This window comes from Mrakia frigida, assembly GCF_051309035.1.
Source record: "Mrakia frigida strain ATCC 22029 unplaced genomic scaffold BDY24scaffold_21, whole genome shotgun sequence".
In the NCBI taxonomy this organism is placed as follows: domain Eukaryota; kingdom Fungi; phylum Basidiomycota; class Tremellomycetes; order Cystofilobasidiales; family Mrakiaceae; genus Mrakia; species Mrakia frigida.
In genome coordinates, this window is record NW_027481260.1 from 484437 (window position 1) to 497059 (window position 12623).

General features: G+C 53.7%; 5 protein-coding genes across 5 annotated transcripts; 1 reads left to right on the plus strand and 4 right to left on the minus strand.

Moving 5' to 3' along the window:
* Window positions 1-111: 111 nt before the first annotated feature.
* Window positions 112-1545, minus strand: BDY24DRAFT_393807 (uncharacterized protein). Its single transcript, XM_076641099.1, has 5 exons — window positions 1367-1545; window positions 953-1283; window positions 513-872; window positions 217-433; window positions 112-133 (listed from the first exon to the last, which is right to left on the minus strand). The coding sequence occupies exons 2-4, from the start codon at window positions 1148-1150 to the stop codon at window positions 242-244; spliced, it is 750 nt and encodes a 249-aa protein (XP_076495428.1). The 5' UTR covers window positions 1151-1283; window positions 1367-1545; the 3' UTR covers window positions 112-133; window positions 217-241.
* Window positions 1546-2372: 827 nt separating this feature from the next.
* Window positions 2373-4739, plus strand: BDY24DRAFT_442577 (guanine nucleotide-binding protein subunit alpha; the record flags this gene model as incomplete). Its single annotated transcript, XM_076644694.1, has 12 exons — window positions 2373-2483; window positions 2557-2625; window positions 2740-2748; window positions 2858-2906; window positions 3059-3156; window positions 3224-3387; window positions 3479-3542; window positions 3605-3670; window positions 3743-3782; window positions 3862-3959; window positions 4043-4427; window positions 4523-4739. 12 exons carry the CDS (start codon window positions 2373-2375, stop codon window positions 4597-4599), a joined length of 1230 nt encoding a protein of 409 aa, XP_076495429.1. The 3' UTR covers window positions 4600-4739.
* Window positions 4740-5039: 300 nt separating this feature from the next.
* On the minus strand, window positions 5040-6869 carry BDY24DRAFT_393812 (Zn(II)2Cys6 transcription factor domain-containing protein). Its single transcript, XM_076641100.1, has 2 exons — window positions 6544-6869; window positions 5040-6371 (listed from the first exon to the last, which is right to left on the minus strand). The coding sequence occupies exons 1-2, from the start codon at window positions 6592-6594 to the stop codon at window positions 5184-5186; spliced, it is 1239 nt and encodes a 412-aa protein (XP_076495430.1). The 5' UTR covers window positions 6595-6869; the 3' UTR covers window positions 5040-5183.
* Window positions 6870-7356: 487 nt separating this feature from the next.
* Window positions 7357-10672, minus strand: LPD1 (dihydrolipoyl dehydrogenase). The gene is made up of 14 exons (XM_076635878.1): window positions 10565-10672; window positions 10349-10490; window positions 10015-10064; window positions 9860-9933; window positions 9672-9733; window positions 9216-9529; window positions 8902-9026; window positions 8602-8734; window positions 8270-8468; window positions 7954-8191; window positions 7812-7834; window positions 7603-7710; window positions 7477-7512; window positions 7357-7388 (listed from the first exon to the last, which is right to left on the minus strand). Exons 1-14 carry the CDS (start codon window positions 10589-10591, stop codon window positions 7375-7377), a joined length of 1545 nt encoding a protein of 514 aa, XP_076495431.1. The 5' UTR covers window positions 10592-10672; the 3' UTR covers window positions 7357-7374.
* Window positions 10673-12173: 1501 nt separating this feature from the next.
* On the minus strand, window positions 12174-12623 carry BDY24DRAFT_393817 (uncharacterized protein). The gene has a single exon (XM_076641101.1). It carries the CDS (start codon window positions 12566-12568, stop codon window positions 12260-12262), a length of 309 nt encoding a protein of 102 aa, XP_076495432.1. The 5' UTR covers window positions 12569-12623; the 3' UTR covers window positions 12174-12259.

Here is a 12623-nt window from a genome sequence, read left to right on the forward strand (position 1 = left end):
CTGTCCGACCAGCGAGCGTAGATCTGAGAGACGAGAAAGACGAAAAGGGGACAACCGAGTCAGTGAGAAGAAGAGTTGTTGGAAAGGAAAGGAGGGCAGGGAACGGACCCGTAGTTCGAGTGATGGGAAATGTCTGAGGATGAAGAAAGAGTATAGACGTCAGATGAGCTCGGGGAAGAGAGAGGGAGAGAGAGAAGGAGAAGAAGAGAAGCTCACCACGACTCCGACGCGTCTCCTCCCTTCAAAGCAACGATCGCATCTCACCAGCTCGATTTGAAGCACAGTTTCTTGTGCTGTTTCCAATGGAGTTTCTGATGCTCTGAAAATCGAGGAAGAAAGCGAACGTGAGCCCCGAGAGGGACGAACGACGAGCTGAGAAAGAAACTCGAGCTCGACGCGACTCACTTCCGGAGCAGTAGCGGACGTTGAAGCACTAGAGAGCGAATAAAGAAGAGTCTAGAATGAGCGTGTGTGTTGAAGACTACGTTAGGATGCGAGGAGAGTGTACTCACGCGACCGCAAGCCATCATCTCCTCCGCATCGACGCAAGATACCGACTTGTTCTCTCTCTTCAGATCGCACGTCCACCACCTCTTCCCTATATCAGGAGCCCTATATCTAGATCCCATACCTACGTTCATATCTCCCAAAGTGAAAACATCGGCGACAGTTTTAGTGGGCACCGGGTCAATCGCATTCTGAGGGGAGAGAGGAGCGAGGCGCTCAAGTCGGTGAAGGGCAGTTTGTTCGAGAACGGAGGGCCTGGGTACTGGGATGACAGGATCTGGATATCCTAAAAGAAGAGAATCGTGACTGAGACCAACACCGGTCAAGATACGATAGAACGAGTTATGGGCGACGACGGAACTGCTCTGCAAACGAGAACAAGACCAAAGCAGACGATCAATGTCAGTACTGTGCAACGAGGTAGCCTTAAGCTCAAAAAAATCACCTCAAAAACATGCTCGGGGATGTTGGCTATTGCTGCGAGAAGATGAAGATGATAGGCAACCGCCTCGGAGGGATGCTCTCGAACGAAACGATCTCCAGAAGCGAAGTTGTAGGGAAGCATGTTGACAGCTTGGGAGAATCGATCCACATCGGAGAGAGTTCGAAAGTCAATTTTCGCTTCCGAGATTGTTCGAATCATGCAAGGAAGGTATTGAGCCGCGACCTGAGTCTGAGAAGAGAAGGGAGGGAAAGGGATCAGCTCGGTCGTCCCTCCTTTTGCTCCTGAACTCGAGCCTGACCCAGAAGGTTGTCTGATCGGTCCTTGGACGGATCTATGAGAATGAGCAGGAGACGAAGAAGAGAGTTAGCTTCCCTGAGAGGTAGGGGAAGAGAAAGAGGGGCGAAAGGGACGAACGACGATCTGCTCGACCTTCATCATCACCCTCACCGACAGTGGCACCTTCGACGCGGGAGCGTCTATGCCAGGCAGAAGCCCTAAGACTTTTCTGAACTCTTCGACTTGCGATGTGTCCATCCTTGAGAGCAGGAGGCGAGAGGGCGAGAGTGGAGGAAGGAGGAAAGGAAGGAGGAAGTGAGGGTTTGGGAGGAGCTTTCGAAGTTGAGCTTGATCCTCGCTAAGGACCGCATTTTTGCCTCCGAAGAAATCCGAGGGCAAGATAAAAGTCTCCAAAAGGAGCCTCGACACTCTTACGGGTCGATTAGTGTTTACAAAAACGCCAAAAATCTTCACCGTCGTTGCTTGGAAGCAGAGGAAAGTGAACTTCAAACGAAGCGTTGAAGCTCGAGCTCAACCTTCCTCCCTTCTCTCCACCTCCATCTCCTCTCACATCTCAGGCTTCAGCATCTCCATCGATCTCGTGCACCTAGGATTTATTTGCGTCCAGCTTACCAACCCTGATCATCTCCGAGTGAAATCTTCCTTCAGGATGCCGAGGCAGGAAGCCAAACTCGAAGGACGTTTCATCAAGCTCACCTCTCCTTCCTCCCTCCCTCCCTTCCTCCCTTCCCCTTCGGCCCTCTTCTCCCTTTCCCAGCCTTATGTATCTCCTGCGAGACGATCTTTTCTTGGAACAGGAAGAGATCGACACACTCCGCGCCTTCTTTTCATCGCTCCAGCAACTGCCTCCTGCTCTGCCTTCTCCCCTCCTCTCCTCTTCCTGTTGTCGCTTCGATTCCCACGTTCGCCTCGCCTCACATCCCCTCTCTCCTCCAAACTGTATTCCGTCTGAGACACATACGCTTTCTGTATACAGACTTCCGAAAGCCCGACCTGCCTGTGCTTCCAGCCTCTCCTGTTCTGCTCGCTCTCTCTTGTCGGGAGGGAGGAGAAGATCAACCCGTTTGTCTGTTCTCCTCAATCAACCACCACCACTCCGCCCTCTTCACTTCATTCTCCCATCATGGGTATCTGCGGCTCTTCGCCTTCGAGTCTGGACGAGACTGCTTTACAAGCTAGGGACGACAAGGTGTCCAGGGAGAGGAACCGATCCATCGAGAAGGGAATCCGAGCGGTGAGCTTTGGTTTCTTTTCTCCGACTTTTCGTCCTCTTTCGAGCTGACTTTGAGTCTTTTCTGTGTTCGTAGGATGAGAAGAGACGTCACAAGGAGATCAAGATACTCATGCTAGGTGCTGGAGGGTCTGGGAAGTCCACGGTAAGTCGCTGCTCTGTTTCGTTTCAGCTTGTTGAAGGCCGAGGCGAAGCTCACCTCCTGCTTCCCTCCCTCCCTTCCTTCTCTTCCTTCCTTCCTTGTTCTGTTCGTCCCCAGGTACTCAAAGTATGCACAGCCGTCTTCAAATACGCGTTCACTCTTCTTCGTTTAAACGTTCAAATGAACTCTGATCACGACGCGCCTTCTCTTCCTTTCTTCCTCCCGTCTCTTGCAGGTTATGCGTCTGCTCCATTCGGTTCCTTTCAGTGAACTTGAGCTCGCAGGTACGTTTATTGACGTTCTGCTTCTTCTTTGGGATCGTCCCCAACGTTCCCTCTGTTCTCACCCGTCTGCAGAATCGCGGCTCTTCTTCTTCCTCCCGTTCGTCGGTGCTTCGAGCTGATCTCTCTCCCTCTTCTGTTTCCTGTCTCCACAGACCATCGAGCTCTGGTGTATCGGAACCTGATTGAGGGGCTCCATCTACTGCTAGACCTCTGCGAAGAGCTAGGCATACCGCTGGATTCTGCGACACTGGTTCGTCCCTTCGTCGTTCCTCGTCGTCTCAACTCTTCTCTGACGTCGTTCTCTCCTCGGATGGCAGCCCTCGGTCGCCTCCCTATCGGAAATATCTCATCAACCAGACGAGAACGGAAACTACTCCTCCCTGTTCGCTCCGACCGTCAAAGACGCGGCGACAGCGATCTGGTCGGACCCTGGACTTCAAGTTGGTTGGACGAGGGCTCGAGAAGCTGCTGTGCCTGAAAAGTGCGTTCAACTTCATCGACCATGAGTGGACGTTGAGACTCGTGAAAACGAAGCTGACTTGGACGAAAACGACGCGTCTCAACTGTTTAAGTCTACCGTATCTCATGGCGAATATCGAGAGGTTCTTCGAACCTGGATACGTTCCGAACGAGTGTGTGAGTGTGTTTAGATCTTCTCCTTTTGAATCTCGAAGCTGAAACCTTTGCTTTCCCGACAGGACATCCTTCACACCAGAGCCAAAACAACAGGGATCAGCGAGACGTTCTTTCAGGTTCGAGATCATGTCAGTCGCGTCCTTCCCTCGTCGTTTCTCGATTATATGAGCTAACGCTGCTCGTCTTCTCCGCTTCATCAGAAATACAATCTAGTCGACGTAGGAGGTCAACGATCTGAACGTTCGTTCTCGTCACCTCTTCCTTTTCCCCGCTCGACGCGTCTGACTTCTCTTTTCCTCGCCTTCTCGTCGTCAAACAGGTCGGAAATGGCTCCACTGCTTTCAAGACGTAGACGCCATCCTCTTCGTCGTCAACCTAGCAGGCTACGACGAATGTCTCGTCGAAGATCGTGATGCCGTTCGTCCCTCCGTCTCTCCCGTCGTCTTCCCTCGCCGACCTAGCTCTCTCTCTCCCTCCCCTCCCCACCTTTCTTCAACCAGAACCAAACCCGAGAGGCCCTCCTTCTCTTCCAATCCATCCTCTCCAACCCTCTCTTCCTCCAAACCTCGTTCCTCCTCTTCCTCAACAAACTCGACCTCTTCAACCTCAAACTCCCCACCTCGCCCATCCACCCGTTCTTCTCCGACTACCCCAAGGAGGACGAAGGGGATCAGGTCAAAGGGAGAGAGTTCTTCAGGAAGAAGTTTTTGAGGTTGGCTCGGAGGAGGGGGGAGGGAGTGGGAAAGGGAAGCGGAGGAGTGACGAGTCCTCCTGGGACTCCCAGGCTGAGCGAGAAGAGTGGGAGTCCTACGCCTTCGAGAAAGATGGATCCGTTGAAGGCTGAGGCGGGAGTCTATGTTCATTTTACGACGGCTGTGGAGAAGAGTGAGTCTCGTTGAGGTTTGGTCGTCGACGCGTCGTGCTCGTTTTCGATCGGTTCACTGACGCGTTCTCTCTGTTTCCCTTCCTTGGATTCACAGATAACATGCAGGTAGTGATGCTAGCCGTCACCGATCTCATGGTCCGACAATCGATCAAGGAGATGGCTCTCATCTAAAGGATTCGTTTTCCCTCCCGTCGCGTCCCTTCCCTCCTCTCTCTTGCTTGTCTCTTCTTCTCTCTCGTCCTTCTTTTTCGGTCCCACGAATACGTTGATCTACATCTCCCTCACTCTCTCCTCTGCTTCTCTTTTCTACTCTACACTCTCTACGATCTTGACGAACGGCCCTGCTTGCCCATTTCTCCCTCCCGTCTCTCGCTCTCGTTCGCAAAGCAAAAGCATCGTCAAAATCATAAGCATAACTCGAGGGCCGAAACAAATGGTAAGTAAAACGAGAACATGGACTGCACACACGAAACACGTTCCTCAAACTCAAACCCGACGTTCAACCGTACTCCATCCCCACGGCCCGTCTCCCACTCTCTCTCCCGATGTCTCCTCAGCAGGAACCACCGCCTTTTCCTCCTCTCCCGTCTCTCCTTCCTCGACCATCTTCCCTCCCTCCTGCTCCTCCTCCTCCTCCTCCTCCTCCTCCTCACCAACCTCGTCTCCCTCGTCTCCCTCCCCACCGACCACCTCCTCCCTTCCCTTCCTCCCCTCCTTCTCATAAAGCCTCTTCAAACTCTTCCCCCACCTCTTCTTCAACGCGTTCTTCGTCCTCCCGTCGTGGCCCATCTCTGCCATCTTCTTCTCCACGTAGTTCCAAGAGATGGGCGCGTCGAACGAGGCGATGATCGAGAAGATGAGAGCGGCGTCTTCGGAGGGAGTGTAGAGGCGGGAAGGTTGCGGTTGAGAGGTTGAGGGTTTGGATTTGGAGTTGGATTTGGATTGAGGAGGTTGGGATTTGGTGAGGTAGTGGGAAGCGATGGGGAGGCGGGAGGAGAGGAGGGAGGAAGGGAGAGAGGCTCGCTGTAGGGACAGCAAGAAGGGAAGAAGATGAGGCAGGGGAAAGTCGAGTCAGCGATGAGACGAGAACAAGTAGAGAAAGAGGACGAGGGATGAACAAGAGAGGTGAGGAAGGGAGAATGAGATCGAAAGGAACTTACCGACTTCTTCATCTTCTTCTTCCCGCTCCCTTCTCCCTTCTCCTCATCTTCCTCCGTAGTCTCGCTCCGAGATCTCTTCTTCCCAGCAGCACCGCCACCACTCCCAGCAACCGTCCTATTCCCATTCGGATCGACTCCGTCCCTCTTCTTCCCCTCCGCCGATCCCGTCGCTCCCTCGCCGACCCGTTTCCCTTTCCCTTTCCTCTCCTGCTCTCCAACCTTGTCCGATTCCGATGAATTCGCTCGAGCCGTTCGAGCTGAAGCTGTGGTTTGAGTTGAAGGGGATCGAAAGACTGCATCTCGAGCGACCTGATCGATCGGCATCATCCCGTCCTCGCTCTCGAAGTCTTGTCCCTCGTCCTCGTCCTCGTCGTCGTCCTCGCTCTCCTCCTCTTGAGTCGAAGAGGCACGGCTCAACGAGGAGGAAGAAGCGGCCGAGAGGGATGGGGAAGGAGGTCGTAGAGTAGGGAGGAGGGAGGGAACGTTGATGAGTTTGAGGGAGGAGGACGAGCTCGCTGGAGGAGGAGGGGAGGGAGGTCGAGGAGGTGGGTTTCGAGAGGTTGAAGCTGCTGTCGAGGTTGAGGCTGGAGGCGAAGGGAGCGCTTTGGATTTCGACTTGGGTTTCGGTTTGATCTTTGGGACTGGGACGCGAGGAGGAACGACAGCAGCGTCGGAAACGGGAGCGTAGAGGCACTCTCGGTTCGTTCGAACGCAGTGAAAACAGCGTTTCGCTCCGTCGCAGCGAATTTTACGAGTCCTGCAGAAGGCGCAAGACATTCCGACCTGAAAGGAAAGGAAGGAAGGGAATATGGAAGGGGAGGGGGAGAGACAGGAAAGAGACGAAGGGAGGGAATATGGAGAGGGGAGGAAGGGAGGAGGTCAGGCCGGGCGGGAGGAGTCGCTTTGAAGGAAGGCGGGAAGAGAGACAGAGAAAGAAGGAAAGAAAAAAACTTACCCTCTTCCATCCTGTACTGGCAGCGTAAGATGCATCTGCTGCTTTGGACATGGTTGAGGAGAATAGAGAAGGAGAGAGGAAGAGGAGGGTCGCAGGGGAGAGAGAGGAAGGGAGGAGAGGAGAGGCCAGAGGGGCGGGTGCGAGCTTGATGACGGGAAGGGAGGGAGAGAAGAAAGGAAGGGTTTTCCTTTTCAACAGGTTCGAAAGAGAAGAAGGTGGAGAGTCCTTCCTAGAGGGTCCTATGGGGTGCGAGAACGAGTATATTCCCTGGAGGTCGTTTATGGCGGGGTCGTGGTTGGGGGAGAGGGAGGGAGGGAGGAGGAGGAAGGGACGGGAGCTTGTTTGAAACTCATTCCCCCTTCGCGACGACGGTCGCAGCGCTGCGTCCAACAAGGTTCAGGAATTTATCGATACTCAAGCAGTTCTATAACAGAACGAGTGAGATGTCGGTATGGATTTAGGAAAATTACGACAAAAAGAGCGAACCTTTTTTTGGTGCTGCTTCGAGCCCGCTCCGTCTCCCTCCTCCCGCCCCTCTCTTTCTCTCGTCTCCTTGGCCGATGCCATCCATTCCCTTTCCTTTGTTCAGCCTCCTCCCCTTTGCCTCTCCCCTAGTACCCTCCCTCACACTTTCCACGCTCACACTTCTACACTTACCTCCTCGTTTCGTCGATCCCGCCTCTCCCTCCTCTCCTCTAATCCTCTCCTCGACGTCGTCCAATTCGATTCGCGTGATACAGAAAGCATGAAAGAGAAAGATGAAGAAAATGAAAACGATATGCCTGCCAACAAGTGAAAAAAAATCCCCTAACCAAACGCCCTCTTCTCTCTCTAGAAGTTGACCGCTGCAGAACCGAGAACGAAGAAAAGGCGACGTCAGTTTCGACTTTGTGTTTCGTCGTTCGGAAAGAAGGGAGAGAGAAGAAGACTCACGCTGGTCGTAAGCGTCCATAGCAGCCTCCTTGAAAGCTGAGCGAACCAACAAACGAAGCAAAGGGGAAGAGGTGAGTAAAGGAGGAAGAGGCGAAGAGAGGAAAGGGAGAGACGAAAGAAACGAACCCTCGGAGAGTGTAGGGTGAGCGTGCGATGTACGGGCGATGTCCTCAGCGGAAGCCTTGTACTCGATGGCGAGGACGGCCTCGGAAATCATCTCTCCAGCGTTGGCTCCTGTTTAGAGGGAAAAGAGAGGGACGGAGGAAGAGAGGGTCAGCGACGGGTCGAACGAGAGAAGGCGCTTGGTCGAGGGAAGAGGAGGATGAAGGACGAACCAATGATGTGAACACCGAGGATTCTGAAGCACAGGAAAGAGGAAGGATGCCGAGTCAGTTTCCAGGAAGAAGGGAGAGAGGAAGGGAGACGATCGAGCGAACGAGTAGTCGAAAACGAAGGAGAAAGGGACGAGGAGCTCACTGATCGGTATCCTTCTCAACCAAGAACTTGACGAAACCCTCAGTGTCTCCAACAGTCTTAGCCCTCGAGTTGGCGGCGAAGGGGAACTTTCCAATCTTGTAGGCGACGCCAGCGGCCTTGAGCTCCTGCTCGTTCTTTCCGACCCAAGCGACCTCAGGGTGAGTGTAGACGACGGAAGGGATGGCGTCGTAGTTGACGTGTCCGTGTCCGTGCTTGATGATCTCGACGGCGGCAATCCCTGAGGAGAGTTCGAAGAAGGAGAGGACGAGTCAGCATGGGAGAAGAGGAAGCGAAAGGAGAAAAGATCGAGGCTCACCCTCCTCCTCAGCCTTGTGGGCCAACATAGGTCCGAAGGTAACATCTCCGATACACTTGACTCCCTTGACGGAGGTGTTGTACTGGTCGTCGATAACGATTCGTCCCTTTCCGTCGAGCTCGACACCGATGGCCTCGAGGTTGAGTCCGTTGGTGACGGGTCGTCGACCGATAGCGACGAGAACGACGTCGGCGGTAAGCTGAGCATAGAAAGGTCGTTGAGAAATGACAATGGTCAGAAGAGGAATCGAATGAAGGGCGAAGAAGTGGCAGGAGGGAGAAAAAGAGAGCAGAAAGACGCGACAAGGCGAGTCGATCGAAAGAAACACTCACAGTATCCTTCTTTCCGTCCTTGACACCCTCAACCTCCATAGTGACAACGTTTCCCTCTCGAGTGGCACCCATAACCTTGGTGTTGAGCTTGAACTTGAATCCCTGCTTGGTGAGGATCTTCTGGAAGTTCTTGCTGTGAAGCGTGGAAGACGAGATCGAGGACGAAAGGAGAAAGAGAAAGGTCAGCAAGTATTTGACCAGAAAAACGACCGTTGCAGCTTGGAAAGCAAGGGCTGAGAGGTAGGCGACAGTCGAAAGTCGACGAGGAGATGGAAGGAAGGAAGGAAAGTTCAAACTCACGCGACCTCTCCATCCATACCAGCTCCGACGGCGGGAGCGAACTCAACGACGGTAACCTCAGCTCCGAGACGCGACCAGACGGATCCCAACTCGAGTCCGATAACTCCTCCTCCGATGACAATCATCTAGAACGAGTGGAAGAAGCGAAAGATGGAAAGGTCGTTAGCTTCAATTCGTCCCTCCCTCCTCTCTCCTTCTCTTCCCTTCGACGACTTCCGACGTTCAACAGCTCCCTTCGCATCCTCCCACTCCATCTCAAGGACCCTAGCCACCACATAGGCACCCTCCACCTCGTTTCCGAAGCCAAAACTCACCTTCTTGGGCACCTCCTGGAGATCCAAAGCTCCCGTCGAGCTGACAATGACCTTCTCGTCGATCTCGATTCCAGGGAAGGGAGTGACCTCAGATCCAGTAGCGATGATGACGTTCTTGGCCGAGACGGTCTCCTCTCCTCCATCGTTAAGCTCGACCTTGATCTCGGAAGCAGAGACGAACGATCCGTTTCCCTTGAGGTAGTCGACCTTGTACTTTCCAAAGAGGTACTTCTCGACACCACCGGTCAAGGAGGAGACGGCGAGGTCCTTGTTCTTGAGCATCTGGGGAAGGTTGAGGGTGATGAGATCTCCTCCTGTGTGCGTACGAAGGTAACGGTTGGTAGAGGTAGGGAGAAAGGGAGGACGTCGGTTGGGGAAGGAAGGGAGGGGTCTGAGGTCAGCGATTGAGCTTCAGCTCTCAGAGAGAAGCTGGAGGATGGAAGAAGAGTAACGAACCATCGATTCCCTTCTTCTTCAGGTCGTGCTTGACCTCGTGGTACTTGAGCGACGAGTCGAGGCTGAGGTAGATGAAAAGCGATGGGGAGGAGAGGAGAGGAGGGCGCGGAGGAAGGAAGAGCGGACGGTCAGCTTCGATTTCGCCTCCCTTGCTTTGCCAACAACTTCCGAGGAGAGAAGGAACGTACAGAGCTTTCGAGGGAATGCATCCGACGTTAAGGCAGGTTCCTCCAGGAGGTCCTCGCTTGTCGATACAGAGAGTCTGGGAATCGGACGGAACGGAAGGGAGGAGAGAGGTCAGCTCGGGTTTTGACGATCTCTAAAGATAAAGGGGTGCACTGACCTTGAGACCAAGCTGGGAAGCCTTGACAGCAGCGACGTATCCTCCGGGTCCTAGGAAGAGCAAAGAGGAAGAAGAAGGACGAGTCAGCGAAAGGAAGGAGGACGTGGTGGTGGATCCAAGGAGGAGGGACCGAGGACGAAGGTGGTGCTCGAAGGTCAACTTCCGCTCAAACTGAGCAGGATTTCATTCGAGCGTAGACGGGAGAGCTCTATAACAGTCCTCCCGCAGCTGTCTGTATCTGAAGAGAGCTCTGTTCCATGGTGAAGCCATCGCTCCTCCAAACCTCTCCTCTCGCCCTCCTCCCTTCCCGATGGTTTCTGTTTCCTTCACTCACCTCCTCCAATGACGACCAAGTCGTACTCCTTCTTGGCAGCAGCAGTAGCGAGGGATCGCCTTCCGATGATCCGTATGGATCCAGCCTTGACGTTGTGGGAGGCGAGGGGGTTGGAGAGAGCAGATCGAGTAAAGCTCGAGGCCTGGAGGAGCAGAGAGCGATGGAACCGTCAGCTTCAAGCCAGGGGAGGCCAGGAGCAAGAAAAGATGTACTCACCACTGGGGAGCGCATAAGAGAGATCATGGTGAGAGGATGGGGAAGAGAAACGAGAAAGAGAAGAAGGAGAAAGATGGGGGTTGAGGGGAAGGAGGAGAGGGAGAGGGAGGAAAGGAGGAGGAGGTTTCGTGAGAAAGCTCGGTCTTTGTCGGGGACCAACTCTCCTCAACCGTCCATCAGCAAAAAAACACAAAGCTTCGTTCCAGCGTCTACTATAACGGCCTTTCCACGCTATAAGCCGCTTTTTAGCCAGCAAAAATGCTTCGCTCGTACACATGGTCGCGTTCGGCTCGCCTCCAGTTCTCCTCCTTTCCTCCTCACCTCCTTCACCTCATCTGCTTCGCCTCCACCGATCGAAAAGACATCTTTTTCAAGATCATGAAGGTCAGGGATGTCATCCTCTCGAATCCCCATCCAGAAAGAAGAGTCTCACTGGTTCAACGGATCAGCTGAAGGCCTCGTTCTGCGAAAGGGAGGAAACCAAGGTCAGCTCGACTCTATTTCTCTCCTCGTTTCGTTCTCTTCTGCTTACATTCCGCTCTCTAACCCACTGCTCTCCTTTCGCCTCGACCTCGCCCCCAGATTTTCCTTCTTCTCCTAGTCATCTAGCCTCATGGACAGACTCTCTCCAATGCAACGTAAAGTTGCTTCGCAGGTAGACGACGCACCTGAAAGTTCCGGCTGCTGCAGCATCTCCAGCTCTGTGTCTCTGGAACAATCACCCGGGACGTGCGATCTTCATAGGATATGTCGATGGGATAACTTTCGGGCAGCTGAGACTCGTGCGGTCGCCAGCAGAACGGACTTCAAGTTTTTAACGCAGGCCGACGCGACCTGAACTTTTGAGTCGTTGCAGCTCACGCGATCTTGGGACTCTCCTGAGCTGATAACGCTTCTGGTTAGCTGGATGAGTTTGGAATCGATTCCTTCCGGCAGCCGGGAGCTATAGGCTCTGCTTCCATAATAACGAGGGCTCTCGATTCTCGCTGGGAGCCAAGCGGTGAAACTTCAAACGCTCAACGCTCCTGCCCCTCTTCGAAGAACTCTCTTGGGGCGATAATCCGTCTGGTTAGCTACGACTAAAATGTCTCGACTGGTGAATCGAAGTATGGTCTAGGATCTCTTCCACTGCCCGAACGAGCGCTAGAGGATCGCTGTCGAGCAAGCGATGAAGCTGTAGACCCTTCCAGTGCCCTCAAATCGACGACTCTCGCTACTTGAGAGTTCAAAACCTGAGCTAGACCGTACACGAGCTCGGAAGCCGATGAGTTCGGCAGCTCAGATGCCTCAGGACGTTTCAAAAAAACGAGCTGTCGAGCGGAAAGGCGACGCGCCGAGACTTTCGAGCTCTCGCCTGGCATAAGAAAAGTGATGCTCTTATTTTAACACTCCCTGGTCTTCCCCTGCTTACATGTTGGCCTTCGGTCTCGCTCCTTTCCGGAGAAAGCCTTACTGAACCGCGTTTTGAGATCCGTCGACGCGTCTCTCCTCTTTGCCCTCCCTCCCTCTTTCGAAGCAGAACACCCTCAAATCGATACAAAAGAAGAAGAAAGCAAACGGAACAGTGTCCAGAGCAGCAGTACTAAGGGTGGCTCAAAGAACTCCCTACCCTCGTCAAAAAAAAAAAAAAAAACTATCAATCTAGTTTTAAGCGATACAAACAATCGTCCATCGGTCCTCGTCTCAACCTCAACCTCAACCTCTGCCTCCCGCTCCTCCTCCACCTCCTATCCCCCACCCGAACCCTCTCTCCCCTCCAGGCGACGGCGTACTCCTCACGTCGCTCACCGCGAGCCCCATGGCGAACGGCGAGCTAGGATGGAACGAGTAGCGAGATCCTCCAGGCGTGAACCCTCCGGACGCGGAGAGGAGGGAGGGCGTCGTTGGGTCTGGAAGGGAGTGGAGCGAGAGAGCGAAAGGGTGGGTTTGGATTTGGGGGGAGGACTGCGACGAACGAAGATAAAGGAAGGAGAGGAGGTTAGTTTTAGAGAGAGAGAGACGCATTCGAAAGAGGGAGGAGCGAACGAACCGATCCTGGAGGGATTGGAAATGTGATTTT

What these genes read in the sequence shown, in the direction of transcription:
- BDY24DRAFT_393807 (XM_076641099.1), bottom strand. Translation starts at nt 1,150, where the DNA reads ATGATTCGAACAATCTCGGAAGCGAAAATTGACTTTCGAACTCTCTCC. An exon ending in TCCCCGAGCATGTTTTTGAG is followed by an intron (nt 873 to 952) that starts GTGATTTTTTTG and finishes TCTCGTTTGCAG; the next exon opens with AGCAGTTCCGTCGTCGCCCA. An exon ending in AGATGATGGCTTGCGGTCGC is followed by an intron (nt 434 to 512) that starts GTGAGTACACTC and finishes TTCGCTCTCTAG; the next exon opens with TGCTTCAACGTCCGCTACTG.
- BDY24DRAFT_393812 (XM_076641100.1), bottom strand. Translation starts at nt 6,594, where the DNA reads ATGTCCAAAGCAGCAGATGCATCTTACGCTGCCAGTACAGGATGGAAG. An exon ending in CCAGTACAGGATGGAAGAGG is followed by an intron (nt 6,372 to 6,543) that starts GTAAGTTTTTTT and finishes CTTTCCTTTCAG; the next exon opens with GTCGGAATGTCTTGCGCCTT.
- LPD1 (XM_076635878.1), bottom strand. Translation starts at nt 10,591, where the DNA reads ATGATCTCTCTTATGCGCTCCCCAGTG. An exon ending in CTTGGTCGTCATTGGAGGAG is followed by an intron (nt 10,065 to 10,348) that starts GTGAGTGAAGGA and finishes TGCTCTTCCTAG; the next exon opens with GACCCGGAGGATACGTCGCT. An exon ending in TGCATTCCCTCGAAAGCTCT is followed by an intron (nt 9,734 to 9,859) that starts GTACGTTCCTTC and finishes CATCTACCTCAG; the next exon opens with CCTCGACTCGTCGCTCAAGT.
- BDY24DRAFT_393817 (XM_076641101.1), bottom strand. Translation starts at nt 12,568, where the DNA reads ATGCGTCTCTCTCTCTCTAAAACTAACCTCCTCTCCTTCCTTTATCTT.